General features: G+C 37.1%; 2 protein-coding genes across 2 annotated transcripts in view; one reads left to right on the forward strand and one right to left on the reverse strand.

Moving 5' to 3' along the window:
* The window catches only part of LOC148736907 (polycystin-1-like protein 2), a 20,264-nt gene extending 7,539 nt beyond the window's left edge, over positions 1-12,725 (forward strand). The window contains exons 4-14 of the mRNA XM_088747700.1: positions 512-938; positions 1,341-1,929; positions 2,238-2,399; positions 3,893-4,018; positions 4,346-4,549; positions 4,816-5,064; positions 5,596-6,327; positions 6,672-6,905; positions 7,426-8,676; positions 9,997-10,165; positions 10,567-12,725. Coding sequence (XP_088603826.1) covers positions 512-938; positions 1,341-1,929; positions 2,238-2,399; positions 3,893-4,018; positions 4,346-4,549; positions 4,816-5,064; positions 5,596-6,327; positions 6,672-6,905; positions 7,426-8,676; positions 9,997-10,165; positions 10,567-12,233 — 5,810 coding nt within the window. The 3' untranslated portion in view covers positions 12,234-12,725. The remainder of the gene's footprint in view (positions 1-511; positions 939-1,340; positions 1,930-2,237; positions 2,400-3,892; positions 4,019-4,345; positions 4,550-4,815; positions 5,065-5,595; positions 6,328-6,671; positions 6,906-7,425; positions 8,677-9,996; positions 10,166-10,566) is intronic.
* The window catches only part of LOC148736903 (uncharacterized), a 334,451-nt gene that overhangs the window by 53,488 nt on the left and 254,335 nt on the right, over positions 1-26,628 (reverse strand). The gene's annotated exons all lie outside the window — the stretch shown is intronic.

The raw sequence follows: 26,628 nt of genomic DNA on the forward strand, positions 1-26,628 counted from the left end.
CCCCTGCATTTTATTTGTAATATTTTGGCAGCAGATTCAGCTTCCGGACAAAATTATTCACAGGGCTACTATGAGCACTACGTTGGACCACCATGTAACCAGCGATATAGTAAGAAGAGCTTTTTAATATTATAATATTGTGAAATATGTACCAATTGCAGGTAGGATAAAGAATCCGTTATCAGACAAGCAAATCTACAAAATGTAATCTAATAAGTTGCGAGACCTTGCTTTTATAACGGTGCTAAGTACTAAATTTTCAAATTGAGCCAGGATATCATGAGGAGAGGCCGTAAAACAGAGCTCAATTTAAGTCCCGCTCTAATCGTCGTATTTCGATTCTTATCTAGAAATAGTTGGGTGTCTGAGATAGGCTGTCACAGTAGAAAAAAAAAATCCGAATGACTCGTAGCGGCTACAATTTTGTACATTGAAAGTTTAATAAAAAATATCGGTCACATTAATCAAGACTATTCCCATAAAAAAACCTTTTTTTTTTTTTAAACTAAAGACGATTCTAGCAAAACAAGACAGGATCTTGTTGCACTCATTTCTGGTGGTGCTGTGGTAACCAGAGGACTTCAGGAAAACATAACATTGAGTGCTTCACTGTCATATGACCCGGAAGCTGGACCTGGCAACCGATCAGGAATGAACTTTACTTGGCATTATGGCAAAATCACAGCAGACCAATCCAGCAAACAAGTGAAGGGGAAAGAGAAGAAAGCTTCTCAACGAAGTTTCTCAACGGCAGTAAACGAGTCAGCTATACATTATAATGGAACAGCATCTGGCGAAAATATTTCATTAAACACGGAAGCTTTGTCTCCTAATCAGACCTACATAGTTAAACTGGTGGTGACCAAGGACATTCGCATTTCCACCGTTTATCAAATAATCCATCTGTTAGAAGGAGACCCCCCAAAAATAGATCAAAGGTTAGGGATTTATTTTGTCTACTGCAGTTTTTAGGTTGTTCTTGTTGTTTTTGATGTTTTTTTTTTGCTGCCGTTGTTTATACCTCTATTCATTCTGGACCTCGCTTTTGCCTTTTATTTTCGCTGCTGATGCCTCCGTTGTTCTTTTCTTCCTGCTTTCTTTCCGTTTTTTTTTTTAGTATGCGTTATTTTTGTTATTTTCGTTTTTTATAGTTTTGTTAATGATACTCGTTGTTGTCTTCATTGTCGTTGTAGTTACTTTACCAGCAGGTGCTCATATTAATGTTATTTCGCAGTTACTGTTGCTGGTGCTATTCATGATTAACATGCCCTTGTCAGACAAGAGGAGTTCAAAACCCTTTCTCCACTGAGTAATCACCTAATCTTTTTGCTTCATTGTAGGTGTTTCTTTAACTGCCAACGTGAAAAAAGTCCCTTGGTTAAACTTGGAGTCCAGTCTTTATGCCATGGAATTCAGTGCTCTAAAATAGCTTCCTTTGAATGGACACTCTACCAGCAATCAGAGCGAAACTCCTACATCATCGACTTACGAAACATCACAATTACACCTCTGAATTCAAGTAATATTGTTATTAAAGGAGGCTCCCTTACTAGTGGAAGCAAGTACCGCTTGGCATTATCAATTAGAACTAAGGACGATGTATTGGGAATGAGTGCTTACGACATTTCCACGGCATCACCCCCAACAGGAGGAAAATGCTTGATCACTCCGCCAAGCGGTATCTCACTAAAGACTAACTTCGATCTGAGCTGTAGCAATTGGAAAAGTAAAAGCACCCCTCTGTCCTACGAGTTTCAATACAGGCTACAGAACGGTCTGTCTAGCGTGTTATTTCGTGGCGCTAACAACACCATAAGTGCCTCTCGGATACCGCCTGGGAATAAGGCAGATAACTTTACTGTGAAGTTCAACGTTACGGTGACCGACAGTTTTGGAATTTCTGCTTCCCCATTCCCTTTGACGGTCCAGGTAGGTCGATAATTATTGTTTTAATTTCTAGCATGAGGTGAAGTGGTAACACCTTTTAAGGTGTTACCAAAAAGAATTAAATTTCTTTTTGGTCTCTATTAGTTTAGATTAAGAGGCTCTCTTTAAAGAGAGTAAGGATTTAAAGAAACCGCAGTGCTACGTTGGTGGGGGTGTGTAACAAAAGCTTTTCCAAAAACTTCTTACGGTGGTCAAGTTACATTATCAACTTAGTTAATAAAACTAAATTATGTCATCAAATTTTCTTTAGGCATGTAACCAAGTCGATACCTGCTTTTGAATCTTTTCAGATCAAACCATTTCTTAATATCACAAACCTTCTCGTGGCAAATGACAGTTCATTCAATGAATTAATCCAAGGCGGAGACCTGAGAGAAGCCGCGCTACTTGCGAACTCTGTCTTACAATCAGTTTTACAAGAAAACTCAACGGATTTGCAGAAGAGATACACGGTACTTTAAAAGCCTAATGCATACTTAAAGGAGCACTCTTATGAAACTGCCCTACAATTCAAAACCCGAAAGATTCAGTTATGTTATTATAATATGAGTTTTTAGCGGTTAATAAAGTCTTTTCAACAATAATTTTAGTTGAAAGTCAATTATAGGGTGAGAAATTACGATTTGAAAAGCGTCCCGCTATTAATTTTCAAACTCACGGCCAACTTATCTTTGGTCAGCTGTCACTCCCATTGTGACGTAGATGACTCAAAACACTGTTGGCATCATTTTATTAATACAGGGAAACCTCGTGAAATTTAGTCAAAATGTCTTAGTCTTAGTGTTATAAAAGCAATATATGCGATCAAAATACTGTTTTGAATATGGAAGACTACTCTCTTGCGCGTCAAATGAGTCATCTACGTCACGCTCAAAACTCGCCCCAGTTTTCTTGAGTCTGTCAATTGATTACGTAAACTTATAGCGGGTCAAAAGAAAATCGCGAATTTGACGATCTTCCCGTGTGACAAATAGGAAAACAAATTCAGAGACGATTAACTAGTGAACATTTCAAGTTTTTCTGTAAAAATATTTGGATTTCTCGGGTTTCCAAATTACAGGGAGGTTTCATAATAGTGCTCCTTTAAATAATGAAGCAAAAGAGAATTCGTGATGATTTTAAAGCCCAAGAAACAAAGATTCTCCCTGGAGAGAAACAGAATAAGAATGTATTGGAAATCAAAAAACAAAACATCAACTCTCGAATAACAAACAAGTGTATTACATTAAGTGTATTAGCATATTTCTTTTAGTAAATCAGAGGCTTAAAGGGTTCAATATCTGAGATCTTTGATGCTCAAGAATCATGGCTTATATGATTTATATCTTCTCTCTATCGTTTTTGCGTCTGAAACTTCAAATAGGGCTTCAAATAGGCCGAATCATAGTCATTTTAAGAGTAGACTTAAAATTCATATGAATATTTATTGAATATTTATTGAATCTGTAGCCATTAAATTTTAGCTTTTGTATGTTTTAGTCAGGGAAATTGTTTTTATACAGGGCTAACCTCACGATTTTCCCTTTTCAGGATGTATTTTTTATATTTGCGTTGTAGCGTCCTGAATAAATGTTATATTATGTTATGTTATGTTATGGTCAGAATGGAGAACAGTCTACAGCCTTAGACTCAATTTGAAACGAGTATGTTCAACGTCTTGAAAAGGAAGTTTGAAAAATGTTTCATTAGCGTAAATCACTCACACACATCCCTTACTTTCAGCTCGGACCTATATTTGAACTTGCGATTTGTTAGGACCAATCACAAACTTGCGAATGTATCATTTTTATGGTTGTTATTGGCAATATTATCGGGAAAACTGAGTCTAATGATACCTTTAGAACGATTTCCTTTGGCAAGAGCGTCATGTGTGGGAGACAGTCTATCTGCTTGATTTTTCCTGGCTAAAATCGACCTTTATCTTTTCATGTTTATCACTTTCAAGGTAATGCACAACATCCTTGTAAAAATTTCTTCTTTGGAACGAAAAAGTGTCGCGGACCTGCTCCAAAGCTCCTCAGTTATTGGTTCTGCTCTTCAGGTTTTGGATAAAGTGAACCACGAGGCACTGGTAAGTTACATTGTATTTCTATGAAGGCGACGCAAATGAGAAAATGACAAATGCAATATACTAATGTTTGAATAGCTTTGGTCGCTATGTCCACTTATCATACCGTGACAAATTTAAGCCAAACGGGCTCAAAACCCAACAGCGACAACAACAACAAAGATTAAACAAAATGAAAACCAGGACGCGAAAAAGACAACTCATGCTTAGTGGTTTATGGTTTTGCACTTACATTAATTAGCTCATCGCAGAATATCTCTTCATAGTTCAATGAAAACAAAACTGAAAAATGACCAACTTCAGCTGCTCAAATTAATTTGCATCCCACAGAATATCTTCTTACTGGCGAATATCTCCTTATCTGCGGTCCGTTCAATGACGTCCCTTCTGTGGTCTCTAGCTCGGAAAAGAGACATAGCAGACATACAGCTGACAACTCAGTCAGCAGAAAACTTGGCTTTATGTTTAAATAGCGTGTTGAAGGCGGCAGCAGTGATGGCCTCAGAGGATTCAGAATCAACTTTTCAAGAACAGGTGTTGTAATGTACATTTAGGTGGTGTCGAGAGGTCTACGAAAAACTCTCTCTTTTAATGTACCCTTGTATGCGAGCAAATCCCTCTTTTCTCTCTTTCCACCATACGGTCATTACTTTTTAATTCATAGGTGAGTGGCCTACTGCAGATTGCTATTAACTTCACCGTCACTTCCATCTTCATCCAGATTTCGGACCTTTTTGTTTCAAACTTTTTACGACTCATAATTTGCTTATATTCTATGTTTATTTATGTCATTTCTACAGGGTAAGATTTTGGCGAAGATTGCGATGAAGGTCCTCGATAAAGTTTCAGACTCAGTGTTGGCCTTAACTGTCCCTGATGAAAAAGCGATATCAATCACAGCTGGGCAATTGTCCATGACACTTGGAAGATATAGCCTCCAGAGACTTTCAGGACTGGAAATAAAAGCAGGAAAAGGGCGGTTTATGTTACCGTCTGAAAGCCAATTCATAGTCTCCGGTGTGAATAAAACAAGTTTTGTAGATGCTCAGGTAAGTACTCAGTACCTAAAGGCAAATTCAATTTAATCGTGACAAAATCGGGAAAGCATGTGTCAGCAAATACCGACGCCAGACAAGTTAAATTAGTAAAGTAGCACACCAGGTACATTGCAGACTGCTTATAACCAGAAGCAATTCTACTACTTATTTTGCTTTTGACTTGTTCAACTCTAATACTTGGTACATTAAAAAGAACGGAATCGAATAGAATGGAGCTTGATTTTCCTAACATCGCCTTAAATAGATGTTGAAACTGAGTTGAAAAAAGCATCAAGTCTGTCAAAAACCTTAGTAATCGCTTTTCATTCTGGCCCGAAAGTTCTTGCTTTCAAATATTTCAAAAAAGTGACCACGCGAAGAAAATTGTATATTTATTTCATTTTTTTCAAAATATATACATATAAGTAGAAAGTGCTGTTTCAGCCTTCTAAGCCTCATCAGTGCATTGGCTTTAGTTCAATAGCACGACGAAAGACCTTGTAAAAACAAACAAACAAAGCTAAAATGTTGCTCTTCTTCTAGATGCTTTTATTCTCTTTCAACCCTTACACTTGGGACGGCACAAAGGAGCGAGTTGGATCTGATGTTGTAACCCTTAAGTTGAAAAACAACTACAGCGAGCCTATTAAAGTATCAAATCTTCCAGGGAACATTGTCATCGTTACGCCTTTGAAATCTCAAAAAAACTCTCTAGAGAATTCATGGTATTTTACGAAAAATGATGACGTACGTTTCCACGAGATAAACGTCAAATATGAAAACACCACGTTGATTCTCAACATGAAACCCGAAGACCCAACCGTACATTTGTTTGTCTATATGCGTTTTGGTCAGCGGCCAACATCTCAAGACCACGACCTCAATGCAACAATCTCTCAAGACAAAAAGTGTGTTTCGATGCTAAGTGCGCACGGCAAAATTCAAGGACAAACAAACTGCTCTTTCTATCCATATGCACCGATACAAGTTCTTGCTGAGCATCCTGGGAAATACTTTATTGGCGTAAAAAATGCAAAGGCCACAATGAACTTATCTTACAAAAGACAGAGAAGATCTTGTTTTGGAGAAAGGCGAGGGAAGCGCTCCTGCGTCGAAGTCAAAGATCCACCACCCACCCCACCCCAGAGTAAAAATGTCCCTGTAATTCCAGTTTATGATTCCAACACAGATCAGAACTATACCCTAAAGGTGGCCTTAGGTAGTTGTATCTACTGGTCAGAAAAAATTGACAAGTGGATATCATCTGGCTGTCGGGTAAGTGTAAAGTTAAATATGAATCTTAGGAAATCGTCTTTGCTCTATTTTTGCACTGCTTTCAACATATTTCAGATACTTCGCTCCTTCCTGAGTCCTGGTTTTATAATAATCTTCATTAACAAGGCTTATTATTTCATTAAGGCCAAACTTTGATTCGATAACATTTTCCGTGGGCTCTGCTATCGTAAAAAGTCGAATCAATTTGTTACCCAGAAAAAGCGAAAGCAGTGTCTTTAAAAGAGACGATACAGATTAAATCCATCTGCGCCGATACAAGTTGTAGCGGCAGCCAAAATGATGATTTTTACAACATACATCTCCCTTGTATTTTATAATTCCAGGTTTTAGCAGCTTCAGATGGATTTATACATTGTAGCTGCAACCATTTGACATCATTTGGAGGAAGTCTTTTAGTTAAACCGAATCCTATTGACTTTGACAAGGTTCTAGTCGAGTTCCAGAAGTTACCGGAGACTGGAAATATTGCTGTAATTGTGGCTATGGCGGTGGTTTTGTTGTGTTATGCGTCTGCACTTGTTATCGTAAGGAAATTCGACAAGGAAGACGCGAAAACTGTAAGTGTAGGACCGGATTTTGGTTGTGCCCATTATTTTCACGGGGTTTGCACTTCAGTACACTGTGTTTACTCCCAAGATCTGATTGTTAACTCTTACCTCATACCAGCTGCTACACATTTTCTTGTAATTAGGTCATGAAAATTCGGTAACAGATGAAGATAACAACTTCTACTTGATAAGTTTGAATATTCTTATTCCCTATTTACTGGGTAATGTTTGGATATAAAAGGGAGAAACTACATATAGATCACCGTTGGGAGTTAAAGGGTTATGAAAACCAAAGTTTTAATTTTTTTGGTTTTTTTTTCTTTTTTGTTTTTTGTTTTTACATTATCTCCTTTAAAGGCTTGTTGAGATTAATTTGTTGAATGTAAATTAAAAGTCAATTAGATAAACCGTCTCCAGGGTTTACCATGTTTTTTTGGAATGAAGCAGAAAAATCTAATTAAAAATACAAATTAGGCAGTCATGTAAATAAATTATGCTTTGTCATGCCTTTTTTCTTTTTATTTTTTAGAAGGAATCCCCGGTCCACCTTCCATCTTCTCCAAGCCGTACATATGAATACGAAATAGTGATTACTACTGGTGCGTGGAAAAATTCGGGAACGACTGCTCATGTTGCTTTGGAGATTTACGGTTCTGAAGGAAAGAGTGGCATTCTTCATCTCACCCAAGAAGAGCCTGGTGCAGTTAATATGTTATTTTCTCGAGGTAATTCCGATGTTTTTGTACTTTATGTTAATAAATCACTTGGTTCGATTCGAGGACTACAGATTGGTCATGATAATTTTGGAAATAATCCTTCGTGGTTTCTTGAGGAAATTCTGATTCGGGACGTACAAACTAACCAGTCGTGGAAACTTATGGCGAATCTGTGGTTTGCTCTTGAGCGGGGAGATGGACGCATCGAGCGAACAATCTGCCAAAATCATCTGGATTTTGGCAGTGAAGTTGCAAGACGTTGGCGAAGAGGCCTCGTGGAGTGGCATATTTGGATTTCAGTTGCAGCGAAGGTACGGAGAAGTCACTTTACAAGAGTGCAGCGTCTTTCTTGCTGCCTGTCAGTGCTTTTGACATCCATGTTTGCTAACGCGATGTTCTATAAGTTAGAAGAGAATTACGAACAGCCTATCCAAGTTGGACCGTTAAAAATTTCGTGGAGACAAGTTGTGACTGGCTTTGAAAGCGCACTTGTTGTGGCACCCATAAACATTATCATAGCGTTATTTTTTCAGAAAGGAGCTGAAAAGTATGCAACAAATAACGGCTATTGTCATAAAGGCACCCTTATGACTGGTATCGCTTGGTTTTTGTTGCTCTGTTCTTGTACTGTTTCGGCTGCGTTTTCAATCTTCTACAGTCTAATTTGGGAAAATAGTGTCAGCGAGCAGTGGCTGTCTTCGATGCTGATCTCATTCGCCCAGGACATAACAATCAAGGAACCAGTAAAGGTGTTCTTCACAGCTCTAACTATTGCAGCCATTTTAAGGATAAAGGCAAAGAGATCAAAAGTACATGCCTCTGAAAGCCCTCAACAAGCTACGATTAAGTACTCTAAACAAAAGTTTTGGGAACTACAATTATCAGATGTGGAAAAGATGAGGAGACAACAAGCTAAGAAACAGAATCTGACACGTTACTTCACAGAGTTGGTTGCATACTTGGTCTTTGTTTTCTTGCTAATGGTAGTGTGCTATGGAAATAGAAATGATCATCGGTACTTGATGACGAAATCAATCAGAGATGGACTACCAAGGTTCAGCAGGGTGAGTAGACTCTATTTGATTTTGATTAATGTATTGCTGAAATTTCCGCGTTTGATTGATCTTACAGCTTTTATTCCTATGTGGGGTTCAAATATGATTATACAAGGGGAATATTACTTTCACTGGCCTGCTGAAGAACTGGAAAATAAAATTGTCTATAGACAATTCAGACATTGGCTAAGGCACTTTCTGCTATGGTGACTGACGTTTTGAGCAAGACTTAGACTCAAGACTAAGGAGAGATTCCAAGAAGAGTGGTATAATGCCTTAAAGAGATTGACATTCTATCAACCTTTGAACACCCAAGATCCTTTAGTTAGTTCTCCCCTCTTTTGCTACACATTTCCTTGTTAATTAGTTAGAAGAATTTGGTGTTAGATCAAGGCTTCAAGTTCTACATAATAACTTTGAGCATTCTCATTACTTGTTTACTGAATAATGTATGGATATCTTGGGGAGAAGTTCTATGTTAATCACTTCTGGGAGTTACAGGGTTAAAGGAGGAGATTCGGAAAGTGGCTGCTAACTCACACAAACGTCATTGAAATAAACAAAAATGAATTTTTGAGGGAATGGGGTGGAATGGGAAATAGAAATAATTTTGGGAATTAGCAATAATAGTCTATAAATCGGCTTATACATACTTACTCTTTTGTGTGGATCGAACTTCTCATCTATTCATACAGCTAAACGAATAAACCAAACGAGATATATCTAGTAAATGGCTTGAACCCGGGGATAACATGTGAAGGTGTAGTCTGATCGTCCGGGTGAGTGTAGTCCTGAGAAGGACTGTTGTCGGTGGTAGTGACTGACGTTTCGACAACCCGTGCTGAAGTCATCATCAGAGTCATGATGATGACTCTGATGATGACTAACCTACAGCACTGACTGTTTTCAACGACTGACTCTGGAAAGCTGGTTTACTAACATAGAACAGACTCCCCTAAACAGATATCAACAACTACCCGCCCCATACAAACGACTCATTCACGACATAAACATCACAAACGACCGAAAAAGAACGACCTAACTTTTCCGACAGATCGAAACAGACCAATCGCGACCGAATTACGTCACTTGAGTCTTACAGCCAATAACATCACGGCAAAACCAATCGATCATTTCACACGAACTGGAAAAAGAACATTCTGCTGACAACAATCATTCACTTGACTCTGATGATGACTTCCGCACAGGTTGTCGAAACGTCAGTCACTACCACCGACAACAGTCCTTCTCAGGACTAAACTCACCCGGACGATCAGACTACACCCTCACACGAAATATATCTAGTTCGACGATCTTGTATTAATTCAGGTGAAAAACAACACTATGTACTGGAACTGGTTACAGAAAGTTTACATCCCAGGAGTGTTTTCCGGCAGATGGTACAACGGTCAAGAGGAGAAGAAAACAATGTATATTGGTAATAAACACTCTCTTCTTGTCGGCATGGCTCGAATAAGGCAACTCAGAGTGAAATCGAGTAAGCGTTTCCTTGTTTGTTTGTTTAATTATTTATTTATGTATTAATTGTCTTGGATTTTAATGACAAGGTTATTTACACATACACTCTTAATTTGACACTTTATAGTCACACACGTATAACCGGCTCTGATAGTGTCATATATCTCGGTTTGTGACCTTTCTAACTGTTGGGGATTAGCGGAAAGCTGCGTTTCTTATTCAACGTAAAAGTTAGAATCGATAAACGGCATTCCTCTCCCCTTCAGGTAAATTCTAAGGGTTCTACAACTATCTTCCATTTGTCATAACAGAGATGTTCATGTCTTTTTAAAACTACGATTGAAATGATGCAAACCGCTGAGTACAATGAATACCAAAACAAGCTTCTTTGGTAACAATCCTTTGTTTTTCAAAATGCAGCACAATGTAAAGTCCCGAACTATATCGAAGAATGTTTCGAGGGATACTCGATAGGGAACGAAGACAAGACCGCGTACAATAAACCAGGCTGGAGGCCTGTTGAGAATGTTACGAGGAATGATGAGTTGCTACGTCTTTGCCCGAGGCCATGGCGATATCAACATGTTGATGACACCGACACTATACCTAGGTGGGGACAGTTCTCCTATTATCATGGAGGAGGATTTGTAGCAGACCTCGGATATCAGAATCATACAGGATTCAGCATAGTAACAGATTTAGAAAAAAACAGTTGGCTTGACAGGAAAACTCGAGTGGTCATCGCAGAGTTTTCTACGATGAATCCATCAGTAAATGTTCTAGGCGTTGCCACATACTTCTACGAGGTTGACACATCTGGGCTGAAAACAGCTTCCATGCAAACTCACAGTCTGTCAATTGATTCTACTGACACTTCCTCTTATCAGTTTTATTCGATTTGCACGTTTCTCTTCATTGTATCTGTTCTTTTGTATTTTGGGAGAGAAAGCTTGAGGCTTTATAATCATCGTTCTCGATATTTTAAGTCCATATGGAATTGGATCGAGATATTCCAAATTTTTTTCTCTCTGTTTGCCGTGGTGACTTATATGATACGACAGAGTAAAGTTATTTTAACGATGGGCAAAGTGCACAAAAACATTTACGCAAATCCAAGTTTTCAAGAAGCTATCACTTGCCAAGAAGTAGAAAACGCCGTCCTTGGTATCCTGATTTTCATCGTCACTACCAAGCTCTTGCGAATCATTCGCTTCAACAATCATGTTGCTCTATTCTCCAAAACATTGAAGATATCTGCACGATCTTTGATCTGGTTTAGTTTTGTTTTTCTAATTTTCTTTGTTGCATTTTTGCACTTCGGTGTCTTGATGTTTGGTTGTGTATCTGAGCGCTACTCTTCGGTGCTAAAAGGAGCTTATTTCCAACTTGAGCTAACTCTTGGTCGAGTGAAAGCTAGACCAATCAATGAACTAACAGAGGCCAACACCATATACGCCAAAGTATTCGCGTTTTTAATTCTGTTCACTCTTACTATCCTCTGCATGAACTTTTTTATTGGGATAATCAATGATGCCCTTTCGGATGCCAAGAACAATGTGAACGAAAATGAGCTGTATGAACTTATTGATGAGGACCGTTGCCCGACCTCAGAAAAAAGAAAAGAGTTTTTCGATGCAATCAGTAAGACACTGAGTCAGTCGAGAGCCTCTCAAAAATCAGTAGAAGTGAAAGAAATAGAATCAGAAAACGTTGGCCTTGACTCCAAGAACCCTTCCAATCTAAACTTTGATTTAATAAGTCAGGCTATCGTAGCCTTGAGGGAGAAAAGATCTAAAGGGACAATTAATAAACAACAATACAGCACGAGGAAACAATCACTTTTTGACAAGATAAGCAACATGTTAAAATCTCTGAAAGGTGAAAGCAATGACGAATGCAGAAAACGTACAGAAAAAAAGAAAGTACGATTCCAAGAGGATATCGTTGAGTCTTCTCTCTGCAAATTACGTAGGAGAAAGCATGACCTGTTACAACGGCTGGAGAGAATTGTGTCAGGGTTCTCAGAAGAAGACGAAGATTTTCATTATTTATTAAAAACAGCAGAGGTTCGTCACCTCAAGGTTTAGAGACAATAATAATAATAAGTGAAAGAAAGTAAACAACTATATAAAAAATCATGCATATAGATAGATAGATAGACAAGCAGAGAGCAGATAGATAGATAGATAGATGGATAGATAGATAGATAAACAGACAGACAGACAGATAGATAGATAGATAGATGGATGGATGGATGGATAGATAGATAGATAGACAGATGGATAGATAAATAGATAGATAAACAGACAGACAGACAGATATATATGTGAACGATCCTTCGCAGTAAAGCACTATTTGAGCAATAGTGAAAATCAGACCTGAAAAAAATTTCAGGCCTGTACGGGATTCGAACCACTGACCTCTGCGATACTAGTGCAGCGCTCTACCAATTGAGCTAACAAGCCAACTGGGAGCAGGCCATCAAATTAATTCGACATAAACCCGTAGATGATAAATCAAACAACAACAAACATATGAAACATATGTATGAACTGCGGTTATGAGACGTATATGTGAACGATCCGTACAGGCCTGAAATTTTTTTCAGGTCTGATTTTCACTATTGCTCAAATAGTGCTTTACTGCGAAGGATCGTTCACATATACGTCTCATAACCGCAGTTCATACATATGTTTCATATGTTTGTTGTTGTTAGACAGACAGGTAGATAGATAGATAGATAGATAGATAGATAGACAGACAGACAGACAGACAGATAGATAGACAGACAGATAGATAGACAGATAGATAGACAGACAGATAGATAGACAGACAGATAGATAGATAGTCTATTTATCCACACAACGCCTAGGAGCATTTAGCATACTTGTTTACAATGCGCATACGCAATTACAAAATATTGAGAATCATGAAAATTACAGAAGTATAAAAGACTTTAAACATGTGCAGAGCAGAAACAGAAAAAGAATAAACATCATGTGGAAAGCAGAAACAGAAGCGAGCTCTCATTAAATTTAAAGATTTGACCGATGATATTTGTTTCTTAGAGTTTCATGATACTTGCTGTAGATATTGTTGATCACTTTTATTCCTTGTAACTGGTGATTTCTCTTTATCTTATTCGACATTTTATTACTTTTATCTAATGTAGTGTAATGATGGAATTGAATAAGTGCGCTCATTGAATTGGACTTACTTAGCTATTTCTTTAGTTTCTTTTTTTTTGGGAGAAACTAGCAGAACCATGCTACTCTGAAATTCGAACGGAAATAAAGTTATATGCAGGATTGGCATCCTTTTGCTGGTCTCTGGCGTGTTGACCCACTCCTCCCTTACGCTTGTCCAAGTTTTCATGAGATATACACTAGGGGGATCCTTAGAAGAACGAAAGAGATGGGGTTTGCCGCATTTGAAGAGGTTATTTTAATCTAAAGGCGATTCAAAATGATTTTAAGACTACTAGCCACAAGGATACAATTAGGCAGTTTTTAAAAAGAAGTGGCGTTTTCAATTCATAATTTTTTGGTCGTGACAGTTTGTTCAAAAGAAGCATCGGAGCAAGAAGCATCACAGGAAGAAGCATCTAGCCATACTCTGACATAAGCAATCAATGCGGAACGATTTTTTTCAATATATTTATTAAATATATCGAAACATGGACATTAACTATATCGAAACATGAACGCAAGATTAGTTTGCATTACGTACATTTGCAATGCATATTAAGGAACTTTTATTTCATTTACTTTTATTTTATTTATATGTCATAAGGTTTGGAATTTTATTAAAATCTAGTTTGTTGACCCACTCCGCTGCGCCCCTCCCTCCCCTCCCTTCATGTTTATCCTAATGCCGACATTGGCATACGATGTAAACGTTAACAATTACAGAGCACCGCCTCATTTCTTTGATGTATTCTTTTTTTTTCATTTAACAGATTGGATACTTGCAATAGCTTTGAAAAGGGAGAATACCAATTCACAAAAGACATCTACCTTTACCCATGATTCCTGAACTATTTTCATGAACCGCGTATTTTACCACCCTTTTGCTATTTGCGTTACCACAAAATGTAAACCAAGCTACTTTCATATATCTTGAGTTTCTTGTTTTAATGATACCAACCACTGCCCCTCACCTGATGGAAATATCCTCTAGCCCCATTGGTCCGTTCATAAAGAGAAAAAATAATCGTGGCTTATGTCAGTAAGAAGCGATCGATTATCGTTTTCTCCATTACACGAGCTATCCCCTTTAAAACGTCAGAAAGTCTGTTGCGCTTGGGTTGTTATCGAGTGGGCTTCAATGCGGTAAAATGTTTACAGTACTCTCAATACATTGTGCGCTGAGTAAGTACAAACTCTATTTTATCCAGTGGTTATGCGCTACAACTGTAAGGGAATTAGTGAACAGTTAGTTAGAGATATCTCGGTATTGGAACATCCTGTAACCCCAAGCGAAATCCAACCGGAAAGAAGATATTATCGGCGGCTTTTAATAGGCTCTCCCGACGAAACAAATCAAGCCTTGTACATATCTGTTCTTGACTTGTATTATACTTGAAAAGAATATAGGTAATAAAGATAAATATATAAATAGAAACAAAGGAAGAGGTAAAACTAGACTTGTTTCGGAATGTAGTTTTTTGTTTTGTCAAGACGCAAAATCATTTGGAAACAGTTAACCACATTGACAAAAGTACGCGGTTATGAAATTGAAATGCGCGATATACTTTATTGTTGTTGTGTCATAAATAACGTTCGGTGCAACACCTTTCAGAAATAATATGTAGGGTCTTTCAACATAATAGCCTAATTACCTACCTTCTGAAGTTTCTGTGACAAGATGTCAACCGACAAGCACACACTTTAAGATCTCCTTCGCACGATAATGAATGGAGTTTCGTTAAACTTATATAGATGTTTTACTTGCGAAATAGACAATCTTGTACGAAAAGGGAAGGGTGTTCAGTCCGAGCTCATTTTATAAATACGCTCTCTAGAAAATAATGGTTGTGATAAACAGAAGGCAGGTTTGGACAAGGAATTTTCATAATTAATGCCGTCAGCATTAAGTTCCGGCTTCCTCGAATTTTTATGGGCTTAAATTGTGAAATACTTTCCTCTCAACGGACGCCAAAGATCTTTAAAAATGTTTGACTTCCACCCCAGTTTTGACAGCAATATGACAGCAGTCATCGATTTCAATAGCTTTATTTTTCATCAAATTCGCTAAATTTAGCTTCAACATGTTCATTTTGGATAAAAAGTACAGATCAATTCAGTTTAACATTTCCTACTCGTTTACTTCAACTATTGGACAAGGAATTTTCATAGTTTATGGCGTCAGCGATAATCAACTTGTGACGGCTTTATCTTTTATTTTTCTTTAAATTGAGTTCCTGCGTACTCAACTTTTTCTAGAATTGAGTTGTTGAATGTTTTCCTCTAAATGGACGCCAAAGCTCTTTGGAATTAAATCACTTCCACCCCAGTTAGGTAGAAAACAACAAAAACAAAAAAACCTATTACAGTTTTCATGTTTTTAATGGATTCTGTGACAGAAATATGGCATCAGTCATCGATTTTAATAGTTTTGTGTGTCGATGAACTCGCTACCTTTAGTTTAAAAATCATAACTTTAGATAAAGTACATCTCAATTCAGTCAAACATTTCTCGTCGTTTAGTTCATCGAAAAACTTTTGGAAAAGGAATTTTCTAATTAACGCGATAGTCAACTTGTGACTGGTTTATCCTTTATATCCCTTTAAATTAAGTTCCTACTTCCTTGACTTTTCATGGACTTGAAAATGTTTTCCTCTAAATGCACGCCAAGCTCTTTAGAAATAAATCACTTCCGTCCCAGTTAGAATAAAAAAAAAACAACAACAACAACAACAACCTAATACACCATTCATGTTTTCCATCGATCCCATGACAGAAATATGGCATCAGTGTTCGATTTCAGTAGCTTTATTTTTCAATGAATTCGCTACGTTTATTTTCTAAATTATAATCTTAGATAAAGTACTCATCAATTCAGATTTCCTCGTCGTTCAATACATCGATTAAATTTTGGAGTGAAACCGGCTAAATTGCAATTAAACATTTACCTTACTAACTCACAATTTTCATTTCCATTCTAGTCAGGTTTTTTCTTTTTTGAAGATGTTGCTTTGATAAAAACAAGCAATAATCCCAGCATGCTCAAAATACAACTATTAATCATGTCCGTGCTATGCCATTTAAATCACATAAGGTCAAGGGAACGTACAAAGTTTGACAAAGTAAGACAGTGAAGAACAGCGCAAAAATACGGACGGAAAGCCCAGCAACAAAGTGGTTGCACAGGACGATCCATAATTTACCTTTTTTTTCGTTTTTTTAAGAAGCAACTTTCTTAGAACATCATACTCTTTTACTGTTGATCGTACCAAACACTTTAACATAAATGAATAATCTACGAATTTCAGCGATAAATGAAGATATGGATATTTCAATGAAATAAAGCTAAAAGGCACTAGCATTTGCATTACTCCACGCATGCGACGTCGTTGCTCAAAAGGAGTAAGCGCCCATCGTGGTCACGTTGAGGCACATTTTCGAACTGGGTCTAAGCCGGATACTGTTTTGCCATCTTTCACTGAAATTTCTTCAGATAAGGAATTTCTGTGAGAATGATTTCGAAAAAAGTTTTGAACTGATGGGGTACTTGCAATAGCTTTCCATAGGGAAAATACTAATTTGTAAAAGACATCTACCTTTAACCATGATTCCTAAACTATTTTCATTAACCGCGTATTTTGCCGACCTTTTACTATGTGCGTTACTGCAAAAAGTAAACCAAGCTATCTTAATATCTTGAATTTCTCATTTCAATGAAGCCAATGATTGCTCCACACCTGGTGGAAATAGCCTCTAGCCTCATTGGTCCGTTTATAAATAGAAGAAAATAATTGTGAGTTATGTCAGTAAGAAGCGATCAAGTATCGTTTTGTCCATTACACGCTATCTCCTTTAAAACGTTAGAAAATCTGTTGCACTTGGGTTGTTATCAAGTGGGCCTCAATCCGGTAAAATGTTTACAGTAGTGTCAATACATTGTGCGCTGAGTAAGTACAAACTCTATTTTATCCAGTGGTTGGGCTCTAAAACTGTAAGGGAAGTAGTGAACGGTTAGATAAAGATATCTCGGTATTGGAAACCCAAGCGAAATCCAACTGGAAAAAAGATATGATCGATGCCTTTTACTAGGCCCTCTCTACGAAACAAATCAAACCTTTTTAATATCTGTTCTTGACTTTATTATTCTTGAAAAGAATATAGGTAACAAAGATAAACGTATAAGTAAAAACAAAGGAAGAGATAAGATTAGACTTGTTTCGGAATGTAGTTTTTAGTTTCATTAAGAAGCAAAATCATTTGGAAACAGTTAAACACAATGACAAAATTACGCGGTTGTAAAAAATTGAAATGCGCTATATATTTCATGGTTGTTGTGTCATAAATAACGCTCGATGCAACACCTTTCCGAAATGATATGTAGGGTCTTAGAACATAATAGCCTAGTTACCTACCTTCTGAAGTTGATGCGACAAGATGTCAGTCGGCAAGCACACTTTGTAATATCTCCTTCGCACAAAAACGAATTAGGTCCCTCGTTCAGAAGTTATTCAGACGTTTTACTCAGTTGCGGAATGAACAATCTTGCACGAAAGGGGAAGGGTGTAGAAAACAACTATTTTGATAAACAGAAGGCAAGTTTGGACAAATAATTTTCATAATTAATGCCGTCAGCATTAAGTTCCTGCTTCCTCGACTTTTCATGGACTTATAAGTTGTTGAATGTTTTCCTCTAAACGGAAGCCAAAGCTTTTTAGAAAATAATTACTTCCATCCAAGTTAAAAAAAAAAGAACAAAAACTATTACAGTGTTCATGTTTTAATCCCATAACAGAGATGTGGCATCAGTCATCGATTTCAATGGTTTTATTTTTCAATGAATTCACTATGTTTAGTTTCAAAATTATAATTTTAGATAAATTACAGATCAATTCAGTTTAACATTTCCTCGTCGTTTAGTTTATCGCTAAAATTTTTGGACAAGGAATTTTCATAATCAAGGCCGTCGGCGGCAAATTGTGACGGGTTTATCTCTTATTTAAGAATTGTTTCATGCTTAGCGTGCGTATATCGAGTTATGGATGCACGCGGGGAGTTTGGAGAGCACGAGAAAAGCGTAAGAGTTGCTCGAGGCGCAGCCGAGATCAACTCTAGCTTCTTGAGTGACTCCAAACTTCCCAAGTGCATCCATAACTCGATATACGCACAGCTAAAAGCATGAAACAATTCTTTTATAACATACAAAAACAGTTTGGGCGCTGAATGACGTTTGTGTAATGTTTTTTGAAATGAAAGTTGCCCGAAAATGTTGGCGTCTCCGATTGTTTTGTTGATTTTGTAATTAAATGGTCTTCGGTAGAGTTAACAAATGTAACCAAAAAGACCTCATCAACAGAGACGTTTACCTTTAAAAGTCGCCACAGACCAACTTGTAGTCTTCTTAGTTCCTGTTGAATTTCTTTCTGCTAAAATTTTCTCCAGCTCCTGTTCCGATAAATCGGGAAACGGGCCTGTTGTGTTTCGTTTAATTTTCATTGTTCTTATTGGCTTGACTACTTGCGGGAAGGTCGAAAGCCAAAGAAAAGTTTGGTTGGTCTTCCATTTACTGATATCGCTTTCCGAAACTTTAACTTAAGGAACTCACACGACGGAAATTTTGCAGCTATTTTGAAACTGCACACGTCATTTTATTGAGCACGGCCGTGCGTACATAAAGATTTTGTTCATGTTGACGTAATAGGAATTAGATAGGACTAGTGCGCGCGCTATGTTATAATTTCCTTTAAACTGAGTTCCTGCGTACTCAATTTTATTCGGACTTGAGTTGTTGAATGTTTTCCTCTAAACGGACGCCAAAGCTATTTAAAAATAAATCCCTTCCACCCCAGCTAGAAAAAGAAAATTAAAAAGCTACGTTTAGAAAAAGTACAGATCAATTTCGTTTAACATTTCCTCGTCGCTTATTTCATTGATAAAATTTTTGCACAAAGAATTTTCATAAGTAATGCGGTGAGCGACGACGGTCAACTTGACACGGGTTTATCTTTTATGTCTCTTTTAATTAAGTTCCTGCTTCCTCGACTTTTCGTGGCAATGAAGTGTTGAATGTTTTCCTCTAAACAGGCACCAAAGCTCTTTAGAAATGAATGACTTCCACCCCACCAATAAGAAAAGAAAAAGATAAAAGAAACCTAATACAGTATTCATGTTTTCCATCGATCCCATGACAGAAATATGACACAGTCATCTATTTCAAAAGTTTTGTTTTTCAATGAATTCGCTACGTTTAGTTTCAAAATTATAATTTTAGATGAGGTACAGATCAGTTTAGTTTAACATTTCCTCGTCGTTTGGTTCATCGATAAAACTTTGTGGTGAAACCGGCTAAGTTGCATTTAAACATTTACCTTACTAATTCACAATTTTCATTTCTATTCGAGTCAGCTTCTTTCTTTTTTTTCGGTAGATGTTGCATTCATAAAAACAAGAAATAATACCACCTAGCCCAAAATACACCTGTTAATCATGCCCCTACATGCCATTCAAACTACATAAGGTCAAGGGAACGTGCAAAGTTTGACAAAGTAGGACAGTGAAGAACAGCGAAAAAATACGGTCAGAAAGCCAAGGAACAAAGTGGTTACACCAAACGATCCATAGTGGATCAGGCTCCCACAATTACCTCCAACGTAATGTGTATCGGTAAAATTTTGATTGGAAAACTTTACCCATAAATTGCAAAGCAATCAAGAAGAATATGGAAAAGTCCTCACCGGTTTTGAAGACCAGCCCCTCAGATTCTGAATTGAGAAAAAGTTTTATTTGGACGGTCAGATTTGTTACCTGAATAATCGCACATAGAAACATCGTACGTTTCGAATTTTCGCGTCTCAGTTGGCTTACAGCTAGATCAAGCTAAAAGAAACATTTTCTTTTTCTGGATAGCGCATTTTAAAGCCAGAAATGATATATAGCAAGAGGATATTAGCTATTTTCAGGATTTAAGAAGAAGATATAAAGGGAGTTTGAATTCTCAAATTCATCAACTTTACCACATTACCTTGCATTTAAAAAGAGCGCACTGCGCCACTATACCAGAGTGCCTTGCGGCTTTGCATTTTAAAAAAGTACTTCAGTTAGCGCAGGTGTGCACACTTCGAATGCGTTTCTCAATGTGACTGTCAAAGCGACGGAAATCGGAAGATTTTGACTGAACATTCCAGTAAAAGTTAGGCCGTATCTTTCTCTTTCACTAAAGGTACACATAATTTGACATATTCTGGATGAGATTGGTTTACAATAGACAATATTTTCTTCTGTGCGTGAGCTATTTTCTTTGTTTTTTAAACAATTTTTCTACCGCAGAAAATAACTTCAGAGATACGTTTCTCAAAACCTCCATCTATGGAATCGCAAGCCCTCTCCCGACAAAAAATAAAAAATTGAAAAAAAACAAAACAAAACAAAACAAATAGATTCCAGTCCATCTTGGTAAGGCAATCAAGTATCATTTGTGGGAAGAGCGCTCTTATTTCTTAGTTTTGGAAACACTCCACGATTTCTCAATACTTTAAGAAATATAGGTTAATGTAGGTCTTGGAACGCGCAGTTATATGAACCACTGCGTAAACTACGTCACTGCCAACAGAATATGCCGCAGCATTACTATCTCTTAGATACAATAGTATACAGTTTATGGCGGTTGCGCTCCAAATAGCAGGTTAACATTTTTTTGGGCGAAGAACACTCAATCAGCTCCCTAGGGAAGGAAACAAAAGTCATTAGCAGAGGTTAAAGATCATGTGGCAAATAAAATGTCCTCAGATAATGCATCAACTATTCTAACTCAAAATCTAATAAACTTTGTCATTGATTCAAATGTTATTCTTGATAAAACAATCAATGCTCATTTTCTCATCTGCAGTCATCTTTCCTTTGATGATAGAGTTGCAAGGAACAGGTGAGGCAGTGTAATTCAAAATCTATGTACCTTAAAATGAACAGGAAAAAATATTATCTGACTGATTTATAACAATAATCAGCTATGGACGTCCTGTTGGTACATTAATCCGACTGTGGATCTAAAACTTAAGTTCAAAAAGCTAAGCAGTAACTGAACAACAACAAAAAATAATAACAGTGCTTCCACCTTGATCTCCCCAATAGCCCATTTCTGAAAGAAACTTGGTCTCCTTTTCAAAACGAGGCTCGGTGCTCAACCATTCTTGTGAAACTAAGTTTAATTTAGATGTGAATGAAAACTTATTATCATATAGAAGGATGAGCACCAGGACTCGTTTTTAAAATGAGGCCAAAGGGAATTCGGAAATGGGCTATTGTGACCCCGAAAAATTAAGGTGATTTCTTAATATTGCATTGCGCATCCCGCACAGTGTATAAAAATTATGTAATCAGGCGAATAAGAGCGCGCCGTATTCCGAGAACACGATATTGTTTTTCAATCAATGGACTAGGTAAAAAGGTGCTATGGTCCTCAGCTCTTGAACGAGCACGTTGAACTATATTTATTATGGGATAATTTTGGTGTACAAATTATCCTGTTTAAATTGAAGAATTGAGAAAAATTCGTCGAAGGTAAAAAAGACATGGTTAAAAGTGTGCACAAAGCCCATTACTCGATGATGCAAATTATGACCTTGATAGCAATGACTCGGTGAACTTTTCGAGTCAATGTCATTGAAATTGTGTAATTTTTCGACCAATAACTGTTTTCCCAAGTGTTACTTTAAAAACCTTTGTTTCCTGCTACCGCAAAATATAACGTGAACCGATGAAATGACGCGCATGATTAGTGCCAGTACAAGCATAAGTGGGGTAGGGGTGGCCCATCATATCTCTTAAACGTGTACGGTGACCTATCTTTTTATCTTATTTTTCGAAACAGAAATCGGCAGAGCACATATAGGGAAAGTTTAAAAAGATTGGTTTGATAGCTTTTTTTTTTTTCTGAAGAAACACCTTAAGCCTAATTCTGGTTTTTGCCTCAGTGAGGTACCGAGTTTCGTTGCTCATTGTTATTTATGAGTGAAGATTATTACATTATTATAGTTAGGTAGGATTTCAACTTTAATAACGTATTTACCATCCTTATCATCATCATTATCATCACAATTATCATTAATATTCTAATTCTTATAATTATTGTTATCCTCCTTAGTATAAAGAGGTGTGATTTTGTAGTTTTTATATGATTTAACTATATTGTAACCCTTCCCCTACTTTTCCATTTATTTTAACAGTCCGCCGATTTCATTTCAGACATCAACGAGTGTGTTGAAAAAACCCACAACTGTAGCAAGAACGCCAACTGTACAAAAACCGAGGGATCTTACAACTGCTCTTGTAATCCAGGATTCAGCGGGGATGGACATGAATGCCAAGGTATAATCCAGCAGAGCATGATCTTGTCGAACAGATATAATTCCATGTGTTTTCGATTCTGCTTAAGAACGACACTGAACGATATAACAATTTTAAAAAAGATGGCTTCTGCCAAATCATATACTGAGTACATGATCTGGCATGGTTTAAGAGAAGTACATAGTATCTTTGTCTTAGGAGTTAGAGTGCGCTTGAGCAACTCGCCATCGGAAGTGAGGTTAAAATTTCTTTTCCTTAGAGCACCCTACGGTTTTTAGATTGGAAGCCCAATTTGGGTACCCTCCTTTTTTTTATTCTTTTAGTGCTGTAATTATGTACTGATAAGGGCTGCTGATTTAATTTCAGACATTGACGAGTGTTCTCAAAACATTCACAACTGCAGCAATATAACCACTACGTGTTCGAACACCGTGGGAGCATTCAAGTGCATTTGTAAACCAGGATATATTGGAGACGGACACAACTGCACAGGTACGTACTAAACAGTGTTCACAACAAAATGCTCTATCGTGTCTGCGCACAAAAACAACGGCAATATGCATGGCAATCTGATATCATTCAGGGCATGATATATGCGTTATTGATCTAACTGAAATATATCTAATTGAAATATATCTAATTGAAATATATCTAATTGAAATATATCTAATTGAAATATATCTAATTGAATATATCTTTTGCCAGTTTTAAGCATCATAAAGGAAAAAACAGTGGCATCTCTTTACTTCAATACCGAACAGTGATACTTTGTCGCATCAGTAAGAAAAGCTTGTAGAACTTAACTAGCCGAAACAAAGGCAACATAAATGGTAACCTAATATCATTCCGAAGGTGATGATCTTATATTGAAACACTTTCTCTTCCCTGCAACCTCAGTACATGAGTATCGTCTGTTGATTCCATTTCAGACATCGATGAGTGTGTTAACAATACCCATAACTGCAGCAAGGGCAGCGCCACTTGTACAAATACTGAAGGATCATTTAACTGCTCTTGTAATCCTGGATTCACTGGAGATGGATACACCTGCCAAGGTAAGATCTTAATGAGGTCATATCATTCAAAAAATTCAATTTTCCGTTTCTGGTAGCTGCCCTTAACAGGCGCCCTAGCACCAGTCGAATATTTGCTTACTAAATGATATCGATCAGAGCTAAATAGCCATTCTTGTACACTCTTTTATGCACTTCTTCGAATGACTCCATTCAATCCTCGTGTGCTAAAAGAAGTGATTTGAGACTCTCATCTCAAAAGTTCGCTTATGTGATTAAAAAGAGCGTGAAACGCACTCTTTTGGCCCAGGTGGTGGGCTAAGAAATTATTAAAGTCACATCCCTCACACTTCAACATCGTTGTTTTTATAATAATCTCTATTTCAGACTCGCGCACAAGAATCATAATTGAGACTTACTTTCACCTTAAAAACTGATTAAGCAGAGGTTAAACAAAAACTTATTCGGGCATGTAACACCCAAACTTCTTCTCCCTCCTCCCCAGTCCTTCCGTGAACACCACAGCTGCGTTATCATTATTAAGAATCAACGCTTGTGATATACAACCAGTATTTTTCGTCTCCATTGTCGTCATTGTCACTACTGCTATCATCCATATAATCTACACATCTGTATTTTTTCTTTTATTCATTCATGTATTTATTTTTCTCATAGAAAGTCTGTGTGCCCGTTTAAAAAATTCTTCCTACATATTTACAAAATGGGGAAGAAGGAATTTAGAAAACTATAAAGTCTGCAGAAATCTGAGAGGATACCTTGTTTCCATCGAAACTGATGAAGAATGGAAATTTATTAATCGGGAGATTCAAAAGCGTAATGGTTGGAACACTACTGCGTGGCATATTGGTTTATACACGAATTACAGCCGGAATTGGATTTGGAACAATGGAGCACCACTAAATATTTCAAAATGGCGAAACTCGGAGCCAAATGATAACGACACGGCAGCGGAGATATCCATGAATGGAGGCCTTTTTAACGGTATCTCTAAATATGGTGAAAATGCCTTCATCTGTGAAATTCCTGTGGGTAAGGAAACATTGCACCCATAAAGTACATTATGTGCTAAACCATTTCCGCCTAGCGCTTCTCAAGTAAAAATTTATTTCAATGGTTAATTTTCCAAGAGGGAAATATATCGCTCTTAGAATATCTAAAGCTTTTTCTAACTTTTATGGGTAAGCGGTGAATAAACTGTTAAGTGCGCACTAGTGGTTTCAAATTATGATTACTCACACTTGCAATTGATTCTCCATTTTTTTGTTTTTTTCGTCTGTTCTGATCGGGGAAGGTAGTAGAGGTGGTTCAGGCTCCTAGTCAACCTTGTTATAAGCGATGTACAATAAGTACAATAAGAGCATGAGCTTACAGATAGTCTTAAGGTAATAATTCAAAATAGAATATCCGAGATAGAGAACGCCGCAGTGAAGAAATATCTATCAAGTACCACTTCTGGTGGGAGCTACTTTTCGACGGAAAAAGAATTTTCCCTTATTTTTTGCCCATGAAAAGCTTTGGAACATATCCTATAAAAAAATAGTTTTATCGTCCTAGAATCATTTTTTATTTTTCTTCGCCGCAAGCCAGAGTAAATTTTTGACGGGTAAAGTGCCTGAAAGTAAAGCAATCGAAAGGACGCATTCCTCGACATTTGTCGAGCGCTTCCACTGAGGTCGGTGAGTTTTTCTATGCTGTGTTGCAAAAAAACATATCGAAGTATTTTTTTTTGTGTGTGTGCTTATACGAGTGAGCAATAATTATATACAGTTGTTTTGGAAAAAAACCTTTCGTAAAGAGTACGTGATAATCCTGAAAGGTATTGTCGGTAGTTTTTAAGTCCTGCTTCCTTGCCCTCAAGATTTGAGGCAAATGTGAGAAAATGTTACCCTTAAGGGCAAAGTATTGCGGAATTTGCTAAGCTTATTTTGCTCACCAAAATGACTTAAACTGCATGAAAAACCAAAAAAAAAAAATAAAAAAAAAATAAAAAAAACAAACAATTGACCCGAATGAAAGACAAAAATGATGTAAACTTAACGAGAGCGAATTCAATTGCAACACCATGTTACTTTTGTTTTGTTCCTCTTGTATTCACCTGCATACTAGTATTTCTCTCCTGTTTTTTAGTCTCTTTGTCCATATCTATTATTTACTTCACTTGTTAGACTTCATTGATCACCGGACACCCTCATTATCTCTTGTTTTTTAGTCTCTTTGTCCATATCTATTATTTACTTCACTTGTTAGACTTCATTGATCAACGGGCACCCTCATTATCCTTCGAGACTGTTGCGTGCTCTGTTGCTCTTTTTTTCTTTTTTTTTTCTGACAACCATTCCTGCATCAACTATATGAGGGTAACTGTGTATGTCCGGTTGCAATCTCATAAGGAATTTTTACTCACACTTAACTTTTTCTCAACCTGATAAGGTGGAGGAGGGAGAGGAGGACCAGCTCAGGGATTAGTTTATCGATATTCCAATACCCAACCACAAATATTTTGTGAACTCACAGATTTGTGAAGGAAAATATTTTTGAAACAACACTGAGATCAGAGATGGCGGACGCCGTAGAGAAGAAGGATGTACTTTATTAAATAACACTGATCAAACATACACCGCAGATATTGAAAAATTAAAGTAGGAATAGAATGATAAAAGATAGAATAAGTTACCTTTTCCAGCTTATGTATTTTTATCCTTTATGGTGATTGCGATTATATCATACTATCATCATTTTCATAATTATCACTTTTTTTATCATCATCATCATAATTGTTACTGTTTTCATTTTCATCATTTTGTAGAGTGCCCCACTATATCGTTCCAAAACTCTTGGTACATATTTGCGGAGACGTGTGAAGATGATTGGGACTGGAAAAGAGCCGCCTGCCAAAGCCTAGGAGGAGACCTAGTTTCCATTG

This window comes from Stylophora pistillata, chromosome 2, assembly GCF_964205215.1.
Source record: "Stylophora pistillata chromosome 2, jaStyPist1.2, whole genome shotgun sequence".
NCBI classification, from domain to species: domain Eukaryota; kingdom Metazoa; phylum Cnidaria; class Anthozoa; order Scleractinia; family Pocilloporidae; genus Stylophora; species Stylophora pistillata.